This window comes from Humulus lupulus, chromosome 1 (genome assembly GCF_963169125.1).
Source record: "Humulus lupulus chromosome 1, drHumLupu1.1, whole genome shotgun sequence".
Classification (NCBI taxonomy): domain Eukaryota; kingdom Viridiplantae; phylum Streptophyta; class Magnoliopsida; order Rosales; family Cannabaceae; genus Humulus; species Humulus lupulus.
In genome coordinates this window covers 57,805,991-57,830,632 of record NC_084793.1, presented here as the reverse complement: position 1 = coordinate 57,830,632, position 24,642 = coordinate 57,805,991, and the positions used below count along the sequence as shown (strand labels likewise).

At 35.4% G+C, this 24,642-nt stretch overlaps 3 protein-coding genes and 1 pseudogene across 3 annotated transcripts; all 4 read left to right on the top strand.

Annotated features, from left to right (window-relative positions):
• The first annotated feature begins 2,355 nt into the window (after positions 1 to 2,355).
• On the top strand, positions 2,356 to 13,250 carry LOC133815110 (uncharacterized; annotated as a pseudogene).
• Positions 13,251 to 14,106: 856 nt separating this feature from the next.
• On the top strand, positions 14,107 to 14,964 carry LOC133815104 (uncharacterized). Its single transcript, XM_062247988.1, has one exon. The coding sequence runs from the start codon at positions 14,107 to 14,109 to the stop codon at positions 14,962 to 14,964; it is 858 nt and encodes a 285-aa protein (XP_062103972.1).
• Positions 14,965 to 21,491: 6,527 nt separating this feature from the next.
• On the top strand, positions 21,492 to 22,415 carry LOC133815100 (uncharacterized). Its single transcript, XM_062247983.1, has one exon. It carries the CDS (start codon positions 21,492 to 21,494, stop codon positions 22,413 to 22,415), a length of 924 nt encoding a protein of 307 aa, XP_062103967.1.
• Positions 22,416 to 23,461: 1,046 nt separating this feature from the next.
• On the top strand, positions 23,462 to 24,319 carry LOC133815092 (uncharacterized). The gene has a single exon (XM_062247977.1). It carries the CDS (start codon positions 23,462 to 23,464, stop codon positions 24,317 to 24,319), a length of 858 nt encoding a protein of 285 aa, XP_062103961.1.
• Positions 24,320 to 24,642: the final 323 nt, after the last annotated feature.

The window sequence follows — 24,642 nt, the reverse complement described above, 5'->3', positions numbered from 1 at the left end:
TGATGCATAATTGATGCTGATGGTTGCCATATGTATGTGATTCCATCTCGATGGTATATCGATGCTGAACCAAATCAACATATATGGCATTAATTCAGCATCGATATACCATCGATATTATATCGAACATAACATCTAAATTATATGTTCGTCCCATCATCGAAATTTCATCGATGTACCATCGATATACCATTGAAATTTCATCAATGCTGATGGTTGCCATCTGTACACGATTCCATTTCGATGGTATATCGATGCCATATCGACGTTGAACCAAATCAACATATATGGCATCGATTCAACATCGATATACCATTGATATTATATCAAAAATAACATCTAAATTAGATGTTTGCCCCCGCATCGACATTCCATCGATGTACCATCGAAATGCAATCGATGTACCATCGAAATTCCATCGATTTACCATCGATTTTGGAATGGCACCCACATATTTCCAGATTCAAATAACAGATCAAAAAATGCAAAAAAATACCATACTAAACAACGGAACAGTTTGAATCTAATATCTAACCATGGCATTTCATATTCACAAGTAGATAGAACGAAAGGATACTTACCCATAATTTTTTCTCTTAAAAGACGCCAAGAATGACAATTTCTTCACTTGAAATGAAACTTCCAGATATTTGTAAAATATTGTGGATATTTGGTACATACTCTTGGTTTATTGTGGATATTTGGTAAATCTAGATCTGTTTGTACTGATTTGTTATTTGTAAATTATGAGTTTGTAAAATCTGAATTATATTTTAGCTATTTTTGGTGAATTTTTGCTCTAGATTTAGATATGTAAATGCATCTGTAATTGGACTGATCTAGGTATTTTCTAAATTTGAATATTTTTAATTTATTTTTTAAATAAATATATGCTACTGATGCTAGTAGTCTATGACTCTAAGTGCAACTAACGTCATTAACCTTATTGATGTCACTATCTTTGACGTTAGTAGTCGCTCCATTAACATTGTTTAGTTTTGTTGTCAATAGAAAAATGATGCCAAAACTTTTTTTTTTTGTTCATCCTATATTTTCACAGCTCTTACCATAAAATTAACAAGAAAAATGTCAAATAAGATATAGTGTGCTTATCTTGGGAAACTTGGATGAATCTCTTTAAGATTTAGACCTGGGCATTGTTCAAATGGTTATTGATCCATAATTTTGTGCTCATTCGACATAATGCGTTGGTTTCCATGAAATTTGTGGACTATTACTTTATTTTCAATAATGGTTTTTTGATTGATTTTAAGTCTTTAACTATTAATGGGGTGTATTTTTTATGGTGAACATTCCCAATGCCTCAATAAAGGTATGTTAGTCGTTTGATTTTACTTTGTAAGCAATTCAAAATATTATGTATGTTGTTGAATTGATCATATTCTTATGAATAAAAATGATCTATTATCTTTCAAAAAATATATATATGATCACATTTTATTTATTTATTTTTAAATTGTGACATGTTGTTTTCTTAAAATGACTTGTAGCTAGGCCTTTTGTAAGAAATGGTAGCTCAGATCTCACATACTCCAACCTATAGACAATGTGGTTGTTCTCTTTCTCTTGTACTTTCAGGGACACAGTCCAATTCATTATTCTGCAAATTAACAATACTGGTTCAAGACTTGCAGATCTTGCCTTCTCCTTTCGTGACAATCATATTTATGATATTATTAATCTACTGCTGTATGGCTAATATGTCTTCTTCAGATGTTACAGCAATAACAATCACTACAAATAAAGGTATCTTTTAGTGACAATTTTTTAGTCACAACATATATTCTGTGTAACTAAATGTTAATTTTAGTGACAACGAAAAATTATTTATGACTAAAATGTCATATTTAATCACAAGTTTTCGTTATTGTAGTTTTAGTCGCAACCTATTATTTGTAGTGATAAAGTTTGTTGTGACTAAAAATACATTTAATGATAACAAATTGTGATTTTTGTGACTAATACTTTTAGCCACCGACTTTTTAGCGATAACACAAATAAGATGATTTTTATTTAATTGTAGTCCCAAAATTTATTGTGACTAAAACTAATAAGATTTGTACATTCTAATAAAAATTAGAAATGACTTGGAGAAATAGGTGGGCAGGGAATAATGGATAAACATAGCTGCTGCAATATCCTTATTTTAAAATATATGCATCTCTTGTGCTATTAATTATATGCAAAATGCAACTTAGCTTCTTGTCTCCCTCACCTAATGAGTGTTATATAAATACATATAGTGTAGTAGATGGCAGAGAAAGTAAACCAAATTTTGCTAAATCTTACTACGTTTAAAGCGATTCTAGGATCTCTTTGTAGAGAAAGAAAAAAATGGCTGCCTTAAAATCCAACTTTCATGTTCGCTCAAACAGTTTGTCGTCCAAATCACATCCAGTTATTGAAGAATGCAATAACCATTTGATCAGATTAGGGGATTCTCATGCAACTTCATCATCAACCTCCTTAGCCCACAAGCAGATTGGTCTTGAGGATTTGCACCTTTGTGTTGATAAGTTGCTTCAGTTACCCCTCACTCAACAAGCCTTTTCCCAAGGCCGCCAAGAGAAATGGGTTGATGAATTATGAAAAACCTAAGTTTTAGCCTATCTTTCCAGTTTTATAATATTCATCTAGGTTGTATCTTGAAACATACATGAACATTAACACCACAATCATAAGAGTTGACACACAAAATTACAAGCTTCATCTGCACTGAAAACTCATTCCAGCCGACTAGTGCTTGGGTTCCCTGAACCAGGGAAATAACTCTCACTATATTCAGAAGTAATTTTACATAAACCAATTCAAGAATCAATATGTAAAAACTGTACAAACTATCTCAAAATACAGTGAAGCTTTTTACCCTAAACAACCAAATCCCTTGGCTATAAATGCAAGACCCCCTTGCTTCAATGTTGAACTCCCTTCAACAATATCTCAAATCCGAAAACCTTCGGATCTATAGCATCAAGACCCAGCTGAACTCCTTCATCAATCACGGCTTGATTCCAGAGCTTGCACCTTCAACCATCTTCAATGGAGTTTCTTGCCAACACCAAGAAAAAGAAAGAAAACTGAGAAAAAACACTCAATCGAGTCTATCGAACAAAGAGAGTTTGTTATAACCAATTAACCAGTCCAATATATATCCTTGGCTGCAATTAGATATAACCCCGAACCAACTAACAACTGTTACTCACTAACATCCTTGCTTTACAACCATGCTGACGTGGACACTAACTAAAAACAAATAAACTCCAAACATAACAAAAGTCCATTCCAGACGCGACTGGACCTAATTTGTCATACACAAAATATTGGTCCTTACAATCTCCCCCTTGACAAATTATGGTCAATGAAAAAAAAATGTAAATCAAAAGATTAACTATGCAACCAATAATAGTCTTGTCAAACAGTAAACAGAGTCTTAAACAGCCAAAATACGAACAAACTATAAAAGAGTATGTGAAAGCATTAAACAGAGTTTTAAGCAATCAAAATAACAAAGAGTAACACATGATCAAAGTGACAAGAGAAGTAATAGAAGTTCATCTCCCCCTTTATTGAGCATAATCTTCCAGCACAATCAATTGATAGCGGCAGCTGATTGCTCCCCCTGGAGAGGTGCAGTCAAATCAGGAGCTTTAGGAGAGGCATCAGGAAGCGTAGGTGGAATGGATGGGTCTAACACTGTGTCAGCAGGAGGCACTATAGATGAGACTGGGGGCACATGAGATGCAACTGGAGCAGGAGTAGTGGACTCCCCCTAAATAGAAACAAAAGACTCAGGAGGCATAGAAGATTCACCAAAGGAGTCCCGATGAAACGCTGGAGAAAAAACATCTATCGATGGTGATAACTGAGAGCCATATTCAGACTGAACAACCAGAGCCTTGACCACTTGAACAAGCTTGTACATTGATGCTTCAAAGGCCTTTTTGCCACTTTTGATCTTTCTTGTAACGTTTAGTGAATGCCTTGAACTCAGTATATAACTGGACTTGCCAACTAGAATCCGACAGACCTTTAAACGTAGGAGCTTTGAGCTTAGACGGCTGCGAAGAAGAAGGAGCAGTGGAGGAGACCTTCTTGTTGAGAGTTGCCAGAAATCCTTTACACAAAATAGGATTGGGAACCTGGAAGTCATGAGTGGTCAGCGGTGGTTTGGCAGGCTGAATAATCTGCTGAATCAGGCTCGGAAAGGGCAACTTGTTACGAGTACCAGTAGAGGAGGCGACATCAACAATGCGATCATAAATGAGAGTAGCCAAATCAATAGACACGCCAGTACCCACAACATATAAAAACTTCCCAATCTAAAGTGTAATATATGAAAGGTGAGAATTGGGAAACCAATTATACAGGGCCACACGATGAAGAACCCGATAGAAAGGAGTCAATTTAGTCACAGGAATCTCATGATTCCCCCACACATAATCAAGCTGGCCAGTTAAAACATGACCCATGGTAGATTGATCTGGACAGTATGACTTATTATATTCAGGTTTAAGAACTTTTGGAACCTTTAGTGCACGAGATATAGTGGACGGTGCAAATTTGATACGACTACCCCTTACAAATGCAGTAAGACAATCCTCATTTTTCCCATCGATAACAGACCGATCTAAATTAGCATAAAATTCCCTAATGAGAATGGGATGAGGAGTCACCAATTTGGACACGGTATTAACCCAATGCCTAGACTGTAAAAGTTCAACTAACTCAGGAAAATCCTCTAAAACAACAGTATATTCAGGCCACAAGTCTCGCACAGCAAACCATCTCTGATAATGCGAGGCCTTGGTAGCATCAACAAAGTATTGAATAAATGATGGATCAACAAGCAACACAGAATCCTTAGAACTAGAGGTAAGCTTGGACTTTTTATGAGAGGGTGCAAACTGAGTGTCCTTGGGCTTACGTTTTCGAGCCGATGGTTTGTTGAGAGGTGAGGACTCATGCATTTTATCTTTTCCTTTGGACTGCACAGGAACATGGGGTTTGGGGTGGGTGTGGGTTGAGGTTGGGGTTTTGGTGAGGGATTGGGTTGGGGTTGGGGTTGGGGTTGGGGTCGGGGTTGGGGTGCGGGTTGGGGTGCGGGTGTGAGTTTGGGGTTGGGTTTGGAGGCAGACCGAGTCTTGGGGGTTTTGGTTAAGGACGGCTTAACAGGCGACTTAAGAGTAGGAATAGATGGTGTGTTTGGGGTCGGCATTGGAGAGGATGCAACAGGGGAAGATGCAAACACAACAGAGGAACGAGTAGCATGTTTAGGTGACTTACCAACAAAACAAGGCGGACAGGCATGGAGTACATTGACCGAAGGACTGATGAGAGGAACAGACGCAGTCACCACCTCTGGAAGGGATGGCAACAGAGAAGATGTAGATGACTCCGCGACAGTAGGCAGAACCAGAACAATAGCCATAGCCACACTAGGATCAAGAGGAGGGGACACAACTCGACTGGATGCTGTGGCGACTGCAGATGACACAGATGCACCCATAGAAGATGAGACAACCACCTCCAGAGAAGGAGAGACCGGCACATCAGCGACAGGAGAAGATCGGAGACGGGAACGACGGTGATTGGCTCTTTGCTTCATAATGTCGAACTCAATTAGGGTTTCTGTAATTGGACCACTGTAAACACACCTCACAGAAGCTCAAGTGATGTTATATTTATACAATGACCTTATGAATGCCCCTACAAGAAAATGACCGTGCACAAAGAATGACAAAGCCCATTAAAAAAATAACCCACACTAATATATGAAAGACCAAACCTGACATTTTTTTTAAGAATAAAAACAAGAATAGAATCCAAATACCAACATTTAAAAAAAAAACTTGAATGGCAGTAGAGATTTAGGAACAACTACTTTGAGAAGCTCAACATGGATTAAAATATCTGATCAACATATACACATCATGCTTACCAAAAAAAAAAAGATAAAAGTTTGTGATATATACACTCGGAAGAAACATTGTCTAAGTAAACACACAAATTTTTTCTTAACAAGAGATTTGAGCCATTATTTTCATTTGTGTGTGCAAGCAGACCTCATGTGGACCAATAATCAGTAAATGGTCCACTCACTCCTCATAAAAAAAACTTTTATTTTTTTATTTTTTTTATTTTTACTTGATATATCCTCTTTTGACAACAAACACTCTGAGTTTTCCAAGTACCCAGCACTGGCTTTCACTCATCATCAGAGATGTAGCCATCTCCTTTCTATTTATTTTGTTAATCAAATACCAAGAGGAGGAGCAAACTCCTCAGGGCATATGATGGTACAAAGGAAGCTCTTCCCGTTGCATCCAATAATGGTAGCCTTTTGAGCTGGAGAAAATAAGGGCTCAATTCTAAATCTTGGAAAAAATAGTGTGAATAAGAAGCAGTGACCGAGAAACAAGTAATTCACACAAACTTAGGGAAAAATATAAAATTTGGTAAAGCATGAAAAAAAAAATGTGACCAGACGAAACACCGAACCTCTCAGATGGTGCAGAGACCAATGCTGGTTCGGAGATGAGCATAAGTTTAAGCATCAAGAGCATTTGTAAACAAATCTGCTAACTGGGCATTAGTGGAAACATGAGAAATTGTTAGCAATTTAGACTCAACCATGTTTCTAATGAAATGATAACGTATGTCAATGTGTTTGGTCCTTGAATGTTGAACTGGGTTTTTTGAAATGTTAATGGCGCTTGTGCTATCACAAAAGAGGGTCAATGACTTTTGGGGATAGCCATAATCAGTGAGCATCTTGTTGAGCCAAATGAGCTGAGTACAACAGCTACCATCCGCAATGTACTCTGCTTCAGCAGTGGAGAGTGAAATAGAATGTTGTTTCTTACTAAACCAAGAAACCAAGTTGTTCCCTATATAGAAACAACCCCCAGAAGTACTTTTCCTATCATCTAGAGATCCTGCCCAATCAGAATCACTATACCCTACCAGGGAAATATTAGTATCACATGAATACCATAAACCAAATTCGATAGTCCCTGCAAGATATTTAAAAATACGTTTGACAGCAGTAAGATGAGACTGTTTAGGATTGGCTTGATAACGGGCACATAGACCAACACTAAAGGAAATGTCAGGACGACTAGTTGTGAGATACAATAGGCTTCCTATCATGCTACGGTACAGGGTTGGATCTACCGGGTTACCAGATTCATCTTTATTCAGTTTAGAGGTGGTGCCTATAGGAGTGCGTGCATGTTTGACCTGAGTGAAACCAAATTTTTCTAACATGGACTTGGTATACTTAGACTGAGAAATAAACATTCCCTGATCTGATTGCTTAATCTGAAGTCCTAGAAAATAAGAGAGATCTCCTATTAGACTCATCTCAAACTCACTTTGCATAAGTTCCACAAACCTAGTAACCTCACTCTCACAAGTTGACCCAAAAATTATGTCATCCAAATATATCTGTGCAACAAATATTCCATCAGTTAGATACCTGATAAAGAGAGTATTATTTGCACTACCACGGGTGAATCCATTTGACAGAAGATAGGCAGTAAGTCTGTCATACCAGGCGCAGGGAGCTTACTTTAACCCATATAGGGCCTTTTTAAATTGGAAGACATGGTTAGGGAACTGAGGATCCTCAAAACCTTGAGGTTGTTTCACATAAACTTCCTCTTGGAGAATACCATTCAAAAATGCACTTTTTACATCCATTTGATGTAATTTGATTCTCAGATGGCATGCGATTGCAAGAAGTAACCGAATAGATTCCAACCTTGCAACTGGGGCAAAGCTTTCTTCAAAGTCCACTCCTTCCACCTGATTGTAACCTTGTGCAACTAACCTTGCCTTATTCCTTATGACAGTGCCAAATTCATCTGATTTATTCTTAAAAATCCATTTAGTTCCAACAACATTAGCTCCTTCAGGTAGGGGTACTAAGATCCACACATCATTTCGTTTGAATTGGAACATCTCATCTTGCATAGCAGCAAGCCAGAACTCATCTAAAAGAGCATCCTTGGCACTTTTTGGCTCAATCTGAGATAAGTAATAGGCGAAGGCAATCAGATTTTGTAATTTTCTTCTGGTGACCATGGTAGCATTTAGATTTCCAATAACAATATCAAGGGGATGAGCCTTCTGAATCCAGGAAGGGGGTCCATTTTTATAAAGCTTTGCATGTTGAGACTCCTTTTGCAAAGCACTGGTAGCTTCCTCATCACACTGTGAGCTGCTAGGACCGGCTTCTTGTTCCTCTGACGCGGATGCTTCAGTATGAAGTGACCCAGACGGAGTGTCAGGAACCATTTGATTTTGTCTAGCTATGGCTGGAACAGGTGTAGTTAAGACTTGAACTTCATCATCTGCCACTGGTTCTTCAGAGTTTTCCAAGTCATCAAATCAAACATTGATGGACTCAAACACTGAACGAGTTCTTTTGTTGAACACACGATAGGCACAACTGTTAAGCGAATACCCAAGAAACACTCCTTCATCACTCCTTGGATCAAATTTTCCTAAATGTTCTCGATCATTTAGGACATAGCACACACATCCAAAAATGTGCATATGACTGACATTAGGAGTCCTTCCTTTCCAAAGCTCATAGGCGGTCTGTGTCGTGTCAGTTCTCAGATGAACCCGATTGCAGATATAACAGGCTGTATTAATTGCTTCAGCCCAAAAACGCTTAGAAATGTCCTTAGCATGCATCATTACCCGAGCCATTTCCTGTAAGTTCTTGTTCTTCCTTTCAACAACCCCATTCTGTTGAGGGGTTTTTGGAGCTGAAAACTCATGTTTTATTCCTAACTGATCGCAGAAATCGGAGAACACAATGTTTTCAAACTCCTTTCCATGGTCACTTCGAATTCAATAGACTTTCACAATCTTAGATTCCTTTTCACTTTGGAGTCTGAGAACTAAGGCTAAAAAGAGTCCAAAAGTGTCTGACTTTTCTTTGAGGAAATCTACCCAAGTGTACCTAGAGTAATCGTCAACAAGAACCATGACAAATCGTTTACCACTGAGACTTTCATTCTGCATTGGTCCCATTAAATCCACATGAATGAACTCCAGCACACGGGAGGTGAGAAGCATGTTTACAGGAGGATGTGAGGCTTTTGTCTGTTTTCCCAGTTGGCAAGGCCCACACAACCTATCTCTAGTGACTTTCATCTCTGGTATCCCTCGAACAGCTTGTAGTTTCACAATTCTCTTCAAGTCTCTAAAGTTCAAGTGCCCCAGTCTATAGTGCCACAGGTCTGGCTTATCAAGAAAGGATCTGTTGCATAAGACTTGATTGCTTAGCGCATAGCAGTTGTCGCTGGTTCTATTACTTGTCAAGACTGAGCACCCATTAGTTAGAACAAGACAATGAGTTTTAGAGAAACTTACAGTGTAGTCATTGTCACAGAGTTGGCTGATGCTAATAAGATTTGCCTTGAGACCTTTGACGTACAACACCTCAGTCAATGGAGCTACTCCATTTAGCACCAGATCACCTTTTCCAAATATCTGACCCTTGTTCCCATCACCGAAGGTCACAGCTCCCTCCTTTCCTTCTTTATAGTTTACCAGCACATTTCTGTTGCCGGTCATATGTCAGGAACATCCACTGTCGAAGTACCATTGATCTTCATGAAAAGCTGAAAGAGAGGTGTGGGCAACTAATGCAACATTCTTGTTTAGATCATATTTTGGTTTCCACTCACTAGATGACAACTTTCCCGTAAATCGATTTAATTGTTGAAAGCTATTTGGACAATCGATCATAGCTTTCAAATACGACTGCAACTTGTAGCATCTGGGTCTAATATGTCCTCTTCTGTTACAAAAATGACAAATGGGAACAAATCTCTCCTTTTGAACCTGACCATCCAAGATAGTATTCCTTCCTTCGAATTTCAACTTGATGGGTCCAGATGAGACACTGATCCGTTTAGTGGAATCTAGAAAACCAGGACTGAAAGTATTGTGCATTGAGTCATCATGAGTCTTATCTTCCTTGTTCTTGGATGAAGAGGGATCATTAATTCCCAAATTTTCCCCTTTCTTGTAAAGCATTTTGTACCCAATGGATGTTCGATCTCCATATGGTTTTTGTAACTGCAAGGTGTGGTTAATTGCAGCAGTTCCTGGAGGGATAAACTCAAGAGATTGTCTAGCCCTTATTAAATCTGCAGTCAGTTTGTAAATCTCACTGTCCTTCTCATCAAGTTGTTTTGTGAGATTTTTAACAGTGTCCTCCAACCCATCCTTCTCAGATTCAAATTGTTGTTTGGCACTAGTGAGACCTTTTATTTGTTTAGCCATATACTCCCATTGAGCGAACATTTCCTCATGTACATGTTGTCTCCCATCGCTGTCCTCATCTGTAGAGCTTGAGTTTCCATCTTCCTCTTAACACATTGATTGATGACTCTTGGCCACAAAAGCCACCACCTGTTTCTCTTCATCAGACCTGTCACTTAAGGTGGAGCTCTTTTCTTCATCACTATCACTCCATGTAGCTGCTAAGGCTTTCTTCTTCTTAAGAGTGTTGGCACACTCAGCTTGAATATGTCCAAAACTGTCACATTCTCGGCATTGTATTCCCCTATTTTTCTTGTCACCAAACTACTGTGTTTGCTTATTGTTTCCACCAAAGTTTCTTCTACGACCATTCTCTTTTCCTCCTGGAAAGTTTTTCTTCTAATTCCGCTTCAAGAATTTAGCATAATTCTTGGTCAGCAGCGCAAAAGTCTCATCAGTGAAACCCTCAGATGCATCTGTGATCAACTTCTTTTCCTCCTTATGCACAAATGCAAGACTGTTATTAGCTTTTTCTTTTTCGGGATCTTTCTGCTTCTTTCCTTTCTTCCACCGGGTGAGACTCATTTCATAGTTCTGCAATGACCCAATTAACTCATCAAGATCAAGTTCCTCGACATTTCTCATTTCTTCTATAGAGGTAACCTTTGACATGAACTTCTAAGGCAGAACTCCAAGCACCTTGCGAACCAGTTTTGCGTTTGAGTAAGTCTTTCCAAGTGCATAAGATTCATTTGAGATATCGCACAATTTGGCATGGAACTCCACTACAGTTTCTTCCTCCTCCATAGATAGATTTTCAAATGCTTTAGCCAAAGCCCTCAATCTGGACTTCTTTACAGCATCAGTTCCTTCATTTTTTATTTTCAGTTTCTCCCAAGCTTCTTTGGCAATTTCACAGTTGGCTATGACTTTCAGCTGATTTGTAGAAACTTCATTAAAGAGAGCATGCATAGCCTTTGCATTAAAATTGGCCCTTTCCATCTCTTCTGTAGTCCATAGACTCATTTGTTTAGGCTTAACAACCTCATCTTCAACAACGGTTGGACACTTCCATCCATCTTCAATAGCCATCCACACACGTTCATCAACAGCTCTCAAGAATGCACGCATTTTTGTCTTCCAGTAAGGATAATTTGCCCCTTCAAGCATTGGGGGTCGAGATGTGGAACCTCCTTCTCTAAACATCTCCATTCTGTACAAACAATTGAACAAAAACAAAAGACAATATATTCCAAGAGTCGGAACTCAGAGGGGGTCAGTGTCAACTGGAGAACCCAGAAAAAACAAGAATTGCGAATTACACGAAGACAAATCAAAACTCAATTTCAGTACACAAAAGATAGGAGGATCGAAAGAAAAACAATTAGAATAACCTGGCTCTGATACCAATTGAAAAACCTAAGTTTTAGCCTATCTTTCCAGTTTTACAATATTCATCTAGGTTGTATCTTGAAACATACATAAACATTAACACCACAATCATAAGAGTTGACACACAAAATTACAAGCTTCATCTGCACTGAAAACTCATTCCAGCCGACTAGGGTAATAACTCTCACTATATTCAAAAGTAATTTTACATAAACCAGTTCAAGAATCAATATGTAAAAACTGTACAAACTATCTCAAAATACAGTGAAGTTTTTACCCTAAACAACCAAATCCCTTGGCTATAAATGCAAGATCCTCTTGCTTCAATGTTGAACTCCCTTCAACAATATCTCAAATCCGAAAACCTTCGGATCTATAGCATCAAGACCCAGCAGAACTCCTTCAGCAATCACGGCTTGATTCCAGAGCTTGCACAGAAACTTTCAAAAATCTTCAATGGAGTATTTTGCCAACACCTACAAAAATCAATGGAAGAAAAAGAAAGAAAACAGAGCAAAAACACTCAATCGAGTCTATCGAACAAAGAGAGTTCGTTATAACCAATTCACCAGTCCAATATATATCCTTGGCTGCAATTAGGTATAACCCTGAACCAACTAACAGCGATTACTAACTAACAGTCTTGCTTTACAACCATGCTGGCGTGGACACTAACTAAAAACAAATAAACTCCAGACATAACAAAAGTCCATTCCAGATGCAACTGGACCTAATTTGTCATACACAAAATATGGGTCCTTACAAATTAGTTGATGGATCTCTTAGGCTCTTGGACATCTGCAGTGCAGCTAAGGATGCTATTTTGCACACAAAGGAATGCGCAACGAGATATTCAATCAACCATGCGTAGAAAAGTCAGTCTTGAGAGTGAGATTAGAAAATACTCTGCCTCCAGGAAAGTAGTGAAAAAGGCAATCCAAAAGGCTTTGATGAGTTTGAAAGGTGATGAATCAAAAAGCTCCATCTCTCCTTCCAACAAAGACAGTGAAATTACAGCTTTGGTTAGTGTTTTGAGAGAGGTGGAAGTGGTCACACTTGCTACGTTTCAGTCCTTGTTGTCCTTTATTTCTGGACCAAAGGCACATTTTAAGCTTGGTGGCTGGTCTGTTGTTTCCACGCTCATGCAAAGCAAAAGAGTTGGCTGCGATGAAGATGTTGTTAATGAATTAGCAAAGGTGGATGCTGTCCTCTTGAGTCATGCAACCAACAAAGCTGACCAAGCTATGCTAGAGCTAAAGAATCTAGAACTGTGCGTTCAAGATTTCGAAGAAAGACTAGAAAGCTTGTTTAGGCGATTAATTAAAACAAGAGTTTCCATTATCAACATCCTCAACATTTCACTTAGAAAACATCTGATCCAAAATTTTGATGGACTAGAAGAAATTTTTTTTATATACTTTGTAAATGATAATGATGAAATATACATATGTAAATACCATTCATACTTGATTGTAATACTTCAGAAACCTTTTTGCTCAATTTCCTCTCTTTACGTACAGTCGTCTTATTTTTTGTTTTTATTACTACTTTGACCATGCCTTTAGTTAAGGGAAAGATATATAATTGAGACGATTAAAACTAAATCATATATAATAATCAAAAGCAAAAAAAATTGACTAAAGTAAAAATTTAACAATATAAAAGAATTAAACTGCAAATTGTCTGTCAACTTGAACCACTCCCTGTTCAAGTTTGATGTCACATGGGATCTTATGCAAATTAAATAAAATGTCGAGTCTGCAAAGATTCTAATTGTCTAATGTATATAATTAATCAATACCTAAATATATATATATATATGTATGTGCAATTAATTTTCGATATTGTAGACTAGTATATTTTATACATATGCTTTTATGCAATGAACCTAGGCTGTCTGTCTCGCTATTAGGAGGCCAATGGAATCACCAACATGCTTGATTACCAATTTCAAAGTAATTGGAAACATAACCAAGTCAGTTATGAGATATATATATATATATATATATCAAAAATCTCTCTTGTCCCATATGGAGGTATGCTGATCCGGATAGAATGGTCATTGCCTCAGCCTCTTCTTATTTGGATGAGTTGGTGTCAACGCCACTCGTGTATTATTGCAACTTTTATGTATTACTCATTGTGATAATGGATAATCATTGATTAAAAAAGATACAGACTTGGTGGTGAGGAGACAGCATCAACAACCTCACATTAGTAAGTTTAGATCTTAATCACAATCATGTTGTGCTCATTGTGTATTGAAGAGGATGAGATTCCTCGTCTCTTTTACTTTTTGAGTATATAAATAGGTAGCAGAAGCCAAAGGAAAGCAATTAAATTCTAAACTATAATTCAACATTTGGAAGCTATCAAGTTCTTCTCCTTTCCTTTCGAACGAAAAAAAAAATGGCAGCTTACCACGTTCGCTCCAACAGTTTTCCCTCTAGGAAACACCCTCTCATTTCTGAGTTCAATGAGCAGTTGTGCAGATTGAGGTCTTCTGAAGAAGCCTCTTCATCATCAACATCCATAGCCTCAAAACTAAGTGGTCTTCAAGATCTCCATGAATGTGTTGATACACTGCTTTTGCTACCCCTAAATCAACAAGCATTGTCCAAAGAGCAGAATGAAAAACGAGTTGATATGCTTTTGGATGGATCTCTGAGACTCTTGGATCTGTGCAACAATGTTAAGGATGCCTTGCAACAGACAAAGGAATCCACACATGAACTACAATCAATTTTGCGCAGAAAGCGAGGAGGTGAAATGAGTCTCTCAAGTGAAGTTAAGAAATTCTCAGCCTCTAGGAAAGTGGTTAAGAAGGCAGTCCTCAAGGCCATGGAAAACAGATGCAGCCTCAGTTCCCTAAAAAAAGAACAAGACACCGTTGAAATCGTTAGTATGTTGAGAGAAGTTGAATCAATCACTCTCACCGTGTTTGAATCAATGCTTTCCTTCATTTTTGGATCAAAGTCTCAATCAAAATCAAGTGGCTGGTCATTACTTTTCAAGATGATGAACACCAAAAGAGTATCTTGTGAAGTTATCAACGAATCCAATGGCTTTGCAAACGCTGATGTTGCATTGAATTTGCTCATCAGTCAGAAGAAAGTCAAGACAACAGACAACAAGCTCGAAGATAAGGCGCAAAACCAACTACAAAACTTGGAGTTGTGCATTCAAGATCTTGAAGATGGAGTAGAGAGCCGTTACAGGCGTTTGATCAAAACAAGAGTTGCTATGCTCAACATCCTCAACCACTAACTACATTAATAGAATTAGAATATGTAGTTATCATACAATTACAAATACAATTATACATGAATGGTTAATGTATACTCTTTCTTAATACAAAATATATTAAGATACTTTATTCCTCATATATTCTGAGTTTATTTTATTTCTTTATTCCTATGCAATTTTGATTGACCCAAAACGATAATGTTTTAAAAATTTATAACTCATAAGCGCACGAATCGTATATGAATTCATATACTGTTAATGTAAGTACGAGATTAAACCCAAAGGATTTATCTAAAATGAAAAAAAACTATTTTAAATCAAAATTAATAAATTCTAACCTAGCTCCAAAGATTTATGAGAATTTTGTATAATGAAAATAAAATAAAAGATAATAATAAATAAATTATAGACAATATATATAAATAAATTACTAATAGAAATCAAAATGGTAAATTAAGATTATTAATGTATTAGAATCCACAAAATATAAGCTCAATAATATTTATAATTACATTGATTCACAAGTTTCATTAATAGTATAAATTAATCACTATCACTTATTCAAATTAGAAATTCTATATAAGCCCAAATTATTATAGAATTGTAGGATTTATCTTCACTTTTAAAATTATAATTTTAAAGTATTTAATGTAAATCAATCTAATGAAATAATAAATAAATCAATTAATATTATTTACAATGAAAAGTTTTGTTCTAAGCATTTGATGTGCACAATTTAATGGCACACCTTAATTAAAGAATATTATTATTTTGCACTAATAAAGAACAAAGTGCAAATATGTTCTAAAAGTACAAAATACAAGATATTTAAGATGAAAGAAAATATTTGAGAAAGAAAATCCATAAACTTTATTGCACAAAATGGGAAATCAACACGCAACATAAATACTATCTAGGTACATATTCTTTCATCATCACCTTAATAATCTTAAAAAGATTACAAACTCATAACTAGAATAGAAATTACAAACATAAATAGGAAAATTTAGAGGAGGAACCCCCAAAATTTTGCTCTAAAAGCTCATAGAAATAATGACCAAAAAGAAAAAAAATATATGAAGAGAATGGAGTGGTAAATGTAGAGATTTTGTAGTGCAACCTCCTCCTAAAATAAGAACCCACAAATGGTCTTGAAAATTCTCTATTTATAGTCAAAATGAGAGTATTAAAATAATAAATTTAAATTGATTAAATTAATAATAATATAGCAAATATTGGTAAATTTTAGGGTGTAATAATGATTTTGGGGCAAATTTTGTGGAAAAGTTGGCATTTTTGGGCAAAGGGGACAAGGAGATAATTGGTGTATTTGATGGGCTCAAGAAGCACAAAGGGGGCTGGTTGGGTGGCTGGGATAGGCAGAGGAGGCTTCGGCGTGTGGGCTCGGTTGGCTTGTGGCTGGGTAGGGGCGGAATGGGTCGTGGGGCAACTGGGAGAGCTGAAGGTGGGCTAGTGGCGGGCCTGGCAGGGAGCAGCTGGAGGAAGGCCCAGGTGGCTGGGTGTGGGTGCTTCGGGCTGGGCCAAGTGGAGGCAAGCCCAGGCAAGTTGGACCAAAGTCTCCTGCTGATCCGAGTGGGCCTGGTGGCGTGGGCCTGGGGCTGAGGCAGCTAGGTTGGCTGAAGACTTGGCCTCCTTTTTGCTCTTTATAATAAACCCACAATCTTTGGGCTTTTGATTTTCAAAACCGGCAACTGCCACTTCTTTTTCAGCTTTTCTTATTTTATTTTCTCATCTTTTCAAAATACAAAAATGCAACATGTTTCCTACAAGGTAATCATCAACTAAATTAAAATTAAATATTTTCACTAATAAAATATATCATATAACTTCCATGAAAATATTAATTAAAATTTAATTTACATAAAATTTAATTTCAATAAAATCATATTTTTAGCATTCAAACTAACAACACTAATTTTAAATAATTAAATTACAACATAAAATAATAAAATATCTATAAAAACATATAAAAATCTAGAAAACTACAATAAGACTAATAAATATAAAATTACTTAAAAACTTAATAAATTACTTAAAAACTCAAAGACTAAGCAACAATTAGTATAAAAAAATGTGGTAAAATAACTCTATTTTGTAGAGTTATCAAATTTCAGAGCTGGAATGCTAAATCCATTTAAAATACAAATAGGTAATCGTTGTTGAAAGGTTTTGAAGAAATTAATGATTACATAAACTTTTGAAGACTAAATGATTGTTTAATGTTAAATTTTAGTAGAGAGAAATTAATATAACTATTGTTATATCTTCTTGGCGAGCTCTTTTTCTATTACGTCCCCATGATAAACTCCCCGAGCCATCTTGCTACTACCACTTTCTTCCCTTGATCCTTCCATACTACATTTAAATTTTTGTTACATTTATTATTTAAAAATAATATATTGTTAGAATTAATCAATAAAACATAATAAAATGGTTAGACAATAATAAGTAATGGAATCCAATAGATTACAAAGTTACAAAAATTGTTTCATATTACAACTCACCATCATCATAAGTAACTATAACATGGAAACGGTCGCCACAATCGCTATAACAATCGACTAGTACATTTTCTTCTTGATCATCTTCATACTCTACCAAAGTTTCATCTTCAAATTCATCTTCATCATCAACAAAACAAACTCATTAGATGTTTTTCCCAATAATCCATTAACATTGTATAGTTCAGTTGGATTGACATCAGTACGATCATATGGAACACAGTCTAATATAGGAAGTTCCACCCATAACTAAAATCCAGAAGAACTAACTTCTTGTAATATCGGTATAGCACTAGTCGTCACCATATCATCGATATCTATATTAGAAAAATCTCAGGCATTCTTTGGAATATAAGTATTAACGAGCACACTCGTAAAATTCTTCCTTGACGAACACACTGTAAAATTGGAGTCCTCTTCAATTCTACTTGTCTTGAACCATCTATACTTGAATAAATAAACACTATAATCCATCAAGTATGATAACTCAATTATTTTTTCCAAGACTCCATAATAACGGACACCATCCTTACTTGGCACCATTACACTGCTATTTTGTGTTTTAAGCTTCACATCACGACTATAAACAACATATTTGACGCCATTGATGCTATTTTACTAATTATTATTGGTTAAAAATTAATGGATAATTTTATTATTTTTATCTTTTTAATACTAATTATTTGTCATCATTAAGGAAATTTTAATATCTTTAATTTTTAGTTCCAATAAAGGTTTTATTCATTTATTTCTTTATTTACTTAATTATTAATTATCTACCATATTTATTTTTAATTTATTAATTAATGTTTAAATTAATTACTTCTCCAAATTAAGGGATAATTTTATCATCTTCATTTTTTAATTCTAATTAAAAAAATATTCATTTACTACATTATTAATTATTTTCCATAATAATTTTTAGATAAATAATTCATACCTAAAATAATTATATTTCATTATTAAGGGAAAATTTTATTTTCTTTATTTTGTAATTGTTATTTATTTATTGTAAGATTGTTGATATACATACATTGTGTGTAATCAAACTGTTGATTAGGTCCAAGATAACAAATAATAATAAGAAACTATGATCGTTTGATTAGATTAGTAACAATTGACACTGAATACAACACTTTAACCACTAATAGTTAATAAAAACAAGGTTGATTAGTATCATAGTTAATCTTGGAACACTCTTGGAGAAATCAGATCGTTGATTATGTCTTAAATACTCATTAATTTGAAAATGATTCAAGAAAATAAAAAATATATGTTTATATAAATCTAAAAAAATTATGTTTTTAAATGAGAAGATACTTTTACCAATGTAATTAACACCTTTCCTTGCGCTTATAATACCTTTCCTGGCACATTTTATTAACCTTTGCCAGCGCATTTACATAATACGTCGGCAGATTTAAGACAAATTGTGAAAAAATAAACTTTTACCAGCGCAATTACATTAAACACGCTGGCAAAAGTTTCTCCGTGAAATGTTTTGGAATTTTTTCGACGTCTTTCGAATTTGCATCAGCAAAAAGTTATCTTTACTGGCATGTGTCGTTGTTGCACCGGTAATGGTTAATAATGCCGGTGAAAAAATGTGTCGTCAAATGTGTTGACCTTTGCCAACTCGATTCATCAAAAATGCCTGCGAAAGTCATGATTCTAGTTGTGAGTGGGAAAGTCCCCAAACACATGAAGTTGTTCACAATTGAGCACTACCTCTAAACCCTCTCCAAACTCCAATGAAAAGCCTCCCACAAGCACTGTTGAGAATGACATCAAAAGTGTTATTTTGTACCTTCGTTTTCTACCCATCATTCTCCTTAGATCATAAGCATAATATGAAGTGTTACTTTGTACCCTATACTTAACAATCTCGCAGTCTTTTAGTGGCTCATTAAAATTTTCTATTAAAAGCTCAAGAGATAATTCCACCATTAACTATTCTAGCATATTAATCAACGATGATGGTGGAGTGTGGGGAGGAAGTGTAGTAATGGTAGGTATATCATCACAAGTTTTCTCTTTACATTGTTTTTCTTCTAATTTGGCAAGGGCTCAAGGTTGAGGGTGGTGAGGTAAGGGGGCTCGAGGTCGAGGTTCAGGTTCGTGAGGCCAGGAGCTTGGGGTCGGAGTTGGTGAGGCTCAAGATCTATTTTCTTTTTTCTAGTCACTTTTGTTTTGTTTATTTTAGGCTGCTCATGGGTGCAACAATAGAGAGGTCAAACGGTGGTGATTAGTGGGTTCAACGATGAGGAACGGTTCTTTTTCCTCGTTCTTTTCTTCTTCTTTTTTCAAAGATCTAGCTTGTTTGTTATTATCTCTATAAATTTCATTTTATATACTCTTGGTTTATCGTGGATATTTGGTAAATCTAGATCTGTTTGTACTTATTTGTTATTAGTAAATTATGAGTTTGTAAAATCTGAATTATATTTTAACTATTTTTTGTGAATTTTTGCTCTAGATTTAGATATGTAAATGCATCTCTAAATGGACTGATCTAGGTATTTTCTAAATTTGAATATTTTTAATGTATTTTTTAAATAAATATATGCTACTGATGCCAGTAGTCTATGACTCTAAGTGCAACTAACGTCGTTAACCTTATTGATGTCACTATCTTTGACGTCAGTAGTAGCTCCACTAACATTGTTTAGTTTTGTTGTCAATAGAAAAATGATGCCAAAACTTTTTTTTTCTTGTAGTGATTGTAATTTTTTTTGTTGTTCATCCTATATTTTCACAGCTCTTACCATAAAATTAACAAGAAAAATGTCAAATAAGACATAGTGTGCTTATTTTGGGCAACTTGGATGAATCTCTTTAAGATTTAGACCTGAGCATTGTTCAAATGGTTATTGATCCATAATTTTGTGATCATTCAGCATAATGCGTTGGTTTTCATGAAATATGTGGACTATTACTTTATTTTCAATAATGATTTTTTGATTGATTTTAAGTCTTTAACTATTAATGGGGTGTATTTTTTATGGTGAACATTCCCAATGCCTCAATAAAGGTATGTTAGTTGTTTGAATTTACTTTGTAAGCAATTCGAGATATTATGTATGTTGTTGAATTGATCATATTCTTATGAATAAAAATGATCTATTATCTTTCAAAAAAAAATATATGATCACATTTTATTTATTTATTTATTTATTTATTTTTAAATTGTGACATGAGGTTTTCTTAAAAAAAATTGCCATTATTTTATTTTGAAAATGACTTGTAGCTAGGCCTTTTGCAAGAAATGGTAGCTCAGATCTCACATACTCCAACCTATAGAAAAGGTGGCTGTTCTCTTTCTCTTGTACTTTCAGGGACACAGTCCAATTCATTATTCTGCAAATTAACAATACTGGTTCAAGACTTGCAGATCTTGCCTTCTCCTTTCGTGGCAATCAAATTTATGATATTATTAATCTACTGCTCGATGGCTAATATTGCTTCTTCAGATATTTCAGCAATAACAATCACTACAAATAAAGGTATCTTTTAGTGACAATTTTTTAGTCACCACATATATTCTGTGTAACTAAATGTTAATTTTAGTGACAAGGAAAAATTATTTGTCACTAAAAAGTCATATTTAATCACAAGTTTTCGTTATTGTAGTTTTAGTCGCAATCTATTATTCGTAGTGATAAAGTTTGTTGTGACTAAAAATATATTTAGTAATAACAAATTGTGATTTTTGTGACTAATACTTTTAGCCACCAACTTTTTAGCGATAACACAAATAAGATGATTTTTATTTAATTGTAGTCCCAAAATTTATTGTGACTAAAACTAATAAGATTTGTACATTCTAATAAAAATTAGAAATGACTTGGAGAAATAGGTGGGCAGGAAACAATGCATAAACATAGCTGCTGCAATATCTTTATTTTAAAATATATGCATCTCTTGTGATATTAATTATATGCAAAATGCAACTTACATTTTGAATAAGAAGATGCTTCTTGTCTCCCTCACCTAATGAGTGTTATATAAATACATATAGTGTAGTAGATGGCAGAGAAAGCAAACCAAATTTTGCTAAAACTTACTACGTTTAAAGCGATTCTAGGATCTCTTTGTAGAGAGAAAAAAATGGCTGCCTCAAAATCCAACTTTCATGTTCGCTCAAACAGTTTGCCGTCCAAATCACATCCAGTTATTGAAGAGTGCAATAACCATTTGATCAGATTAGGGGATTCTCATGCAACTTCATCATCAACCTCCTTAGCCCACAAGCTGATTGGTCTTGAGGATTTGCACCTTTGTGTTGAGAAGTTGCTTCAGTTACCCCTCACTCAACAAGCCTTTTCCCAAGGCCGCCAAGAGAAATGGATTGATGAATTAGTTGATGGATCTCTTAGGCTCTTGGACATCTGCAGTGCAGCTAAGGATGCTATTTTGCACACAAAGGAATGCGCACGAGATATTCAATCAACCATGCGTAGAAAAGTCAGTCTTGAGAGTGAGATTAGAAAATACTCTGCCTCCAGGAAAGTAGTGAAAAAGGCAATCCAAAAGGCTTTGATGAGTTTGAAAGGTGATGAATCAAAAAGCTCCATCTCTCCTTCCAACAAAGACAGTGAAATTACAGATTTGGTTAGTGTTTTGAGAGAGGTGGAAGCGGTCACACTTGCTACGTTTCAGTCCTTGTTGTCCTTTATTTCTGGACCAAAGGCACATTTTAGGCTTGGTGGCTGGTCTGTTGTTTCCAAGCTCATGCAAAGCAAAAGAGTTGGCTGCGATGAAGATGTTGTTAATGAATTTGCAAAGGTGGATGCTGTCCTCTTGAGTCATGAAACCAACAATGCTGACCAAGCTATGCTAGAGCTGAAGAATCTAGAACTGTGCGTTCAAGATTTCGAAGAAAGACTAGAAAGCTTGTTTAGGCGATTAATTAAAACAAGAGTTTCCATTATCAACATCCTCAACATTTAACTTAGAAAACATCTGATCCAAAATTTTGATGGACTAGAAGAAAGTTTTTTTAATATACTTTGTAAATGATAATGATGAAACATACATATGTAAATACCAATCATACTTGATAGTAATACTTCAGAAACCTTTTTGCTCAATTTCCTCTCTTTACGTACAGTCGTCTTATTTTTTGTTTGTTACTACTTTGACCATGCCTTTAGTTAAGGGAAAGATATATAATTGAGACGATTAAAACTAAATCATATATAATAATCAAAAGCAAAAAAAATTGACTAAAGTAAAAATTTAACAATATAAAAGAATTAAACTGCAAATTGTCTGTCAACTTGAACCACTCCCTGTTCAAGTTTGATGTCACATGGGATCTTATGCAAATTAAATAAAATGTCGAGTCTGCAAAGATTCTAATTGTCTAATGTATATAATTGATCAATACCTAAATATATATATATGTATGTGCAATTAATTTTCGATATTGTAGACTAGTATATTTTATACATATGCTTTTATGCAATGGACCTAGGCTGTCTGTCTCGCTATTAGGAGGCCAATGGAATCACCAACATGCTTGATTACCAATTTCAAAGTAATTGGAAACATAACCAAGTCAGTTATGAGATATATATATATATATATATATATCAAAAATCTCTCTTGTCCCGTATGGAGGTATGCTGATCCGGATAGAATGGTCATTGCCTCAGCCTCTTCTTATTTGGATGAGTTGGTGTCAACGCCACTCGTGTATTATTGCAACTTTTATGTATTACTCATTGTGATAATGGATAATCATTGATTAAAAAAGATACAGACTTGGTGGTGAGGAGACAGCATCAACAACCTCACATTAGTAAGTTTAGATCTTAATCACAATCATGTTGTGCTCATTGTGTATTGAAGAGGATGAGATTCCTCGTCTCTTTTACTTTTTGAGTATATAAATAGGTAGCAGAAGCCAAAGGAAAGCAATTAAATTCTAAACTATAATTCAACATTTGGAAGCTGTCAAGTTCTTCTCCTTTCCTTTCGAACGAAAAAAAAAAATGGCAGCTTACCACGTTCGCTCCAACAGTTTTCCCTCTAGGAAACACCCTCTCATTTCTGAGTTCAATGAGCAGTTGTGCAGATTGAGGTCTTCTGAAGAAGCCTCTTCATCATCAACATCCATAGCCTCAAAACTAAGTGGTCTTCAAGATCTCCATGAATGTGTTGATACACTGCTTTTGCTACCCCTAAATCAACAAGCATTGTCCAAAGAGCAGAATGAAAAACGAGTTGATATGCTTTTGGATGGATCTCTGAGACTCTTGGATCTGTGCAACAATGTTAAGGATGCCTTGCAACAGACAAAGGAATCCACACATGAACTACAATCAATTTTGCGCAGAAAGCGAGGAGGTGAAATGAGTCTCTCAAGTGAAGTTAAGAAATTCTCAGCCTCTAGGAAAGTGGTTAAGAAGGCAGTCCTCAAGGCCATGGAAAACAGATGCAGCCTCAGTTCCCTAAAAAAAGAACAAGACACCGTTGAAATCGTTAGTATGTTGAGAGAAGTTGAATCAATCACTCTCATCGTGTTTGAATCAATGCTTTCCTTCATTTTTGGATCAAAGTCTCAATCAAAATCAAGTGGCTGGTCATTACTTTTCAAGATGATGAACACCAAAAGAGTATCTTGTGAAGTTATCAACGAATCCAATGGCTTTGCAAACGCTGATGCTGCATTGAATTTGCTCATCAGTCAGAAGAAAGTCAAGACAACAGACAACAAGCTCGAAGATAAGGCGCAAAACCAACTACAAAACTTGGAGTTGTGCATTCAAGATCTTGAAGATGGAGTAGAGAGCCTTTACAGGCGTTTGATCAAAACAAGAGTTGCTATGCTCAACATCCTCAACCACTAACTACATTAATAGAATTAGAATATGTAGTTATCATACAATTACAAATACAATTATGCATGAATGGTTAATGTATACTCTTTCTTAATACAAAATATATTAAGATACTTTATTCCTCATATATTCTGAGTTTATTTTACTTCTTTATTCCTATGCAATTTCAGAGCTGGAATGCTAAATCCATTTAAAATACAAATAGGTAATCGTCGTTGAAAGGTTTGAAGAAATTAATGATTACATAAACTTTTGAAGACTAAATGATTATTAAATGTTAAATTTTAGTGCAGAGAAATTAATATAACTATTGTTATATCGTGGAAACAATT

Excerpts from the sequence above, each read along its gene's own strand:
- LOC133815104 (XM_062247988.1), top strand. The coding sequence starts at position 14,107 with ATGGCAGCTTACCACGTTCGCTCCAACAGTTTTCCCTCTAGGAAACAC.
- LOC133815100 (XM_062247983.1), top strand. The coding sequence starts at position 21,492 with ATGGCAGAGAAAGCAAACCAAATTTTGCTAAAACTTACTACGTTTAAA.
- LOC133815092 (XM_062247977.1), top strand. The coding sequence starts at position 23,462 with ATGGCAGCTTACCACGTTCGCTCCAACAGTTTTCCCTCTAGGAAACAC.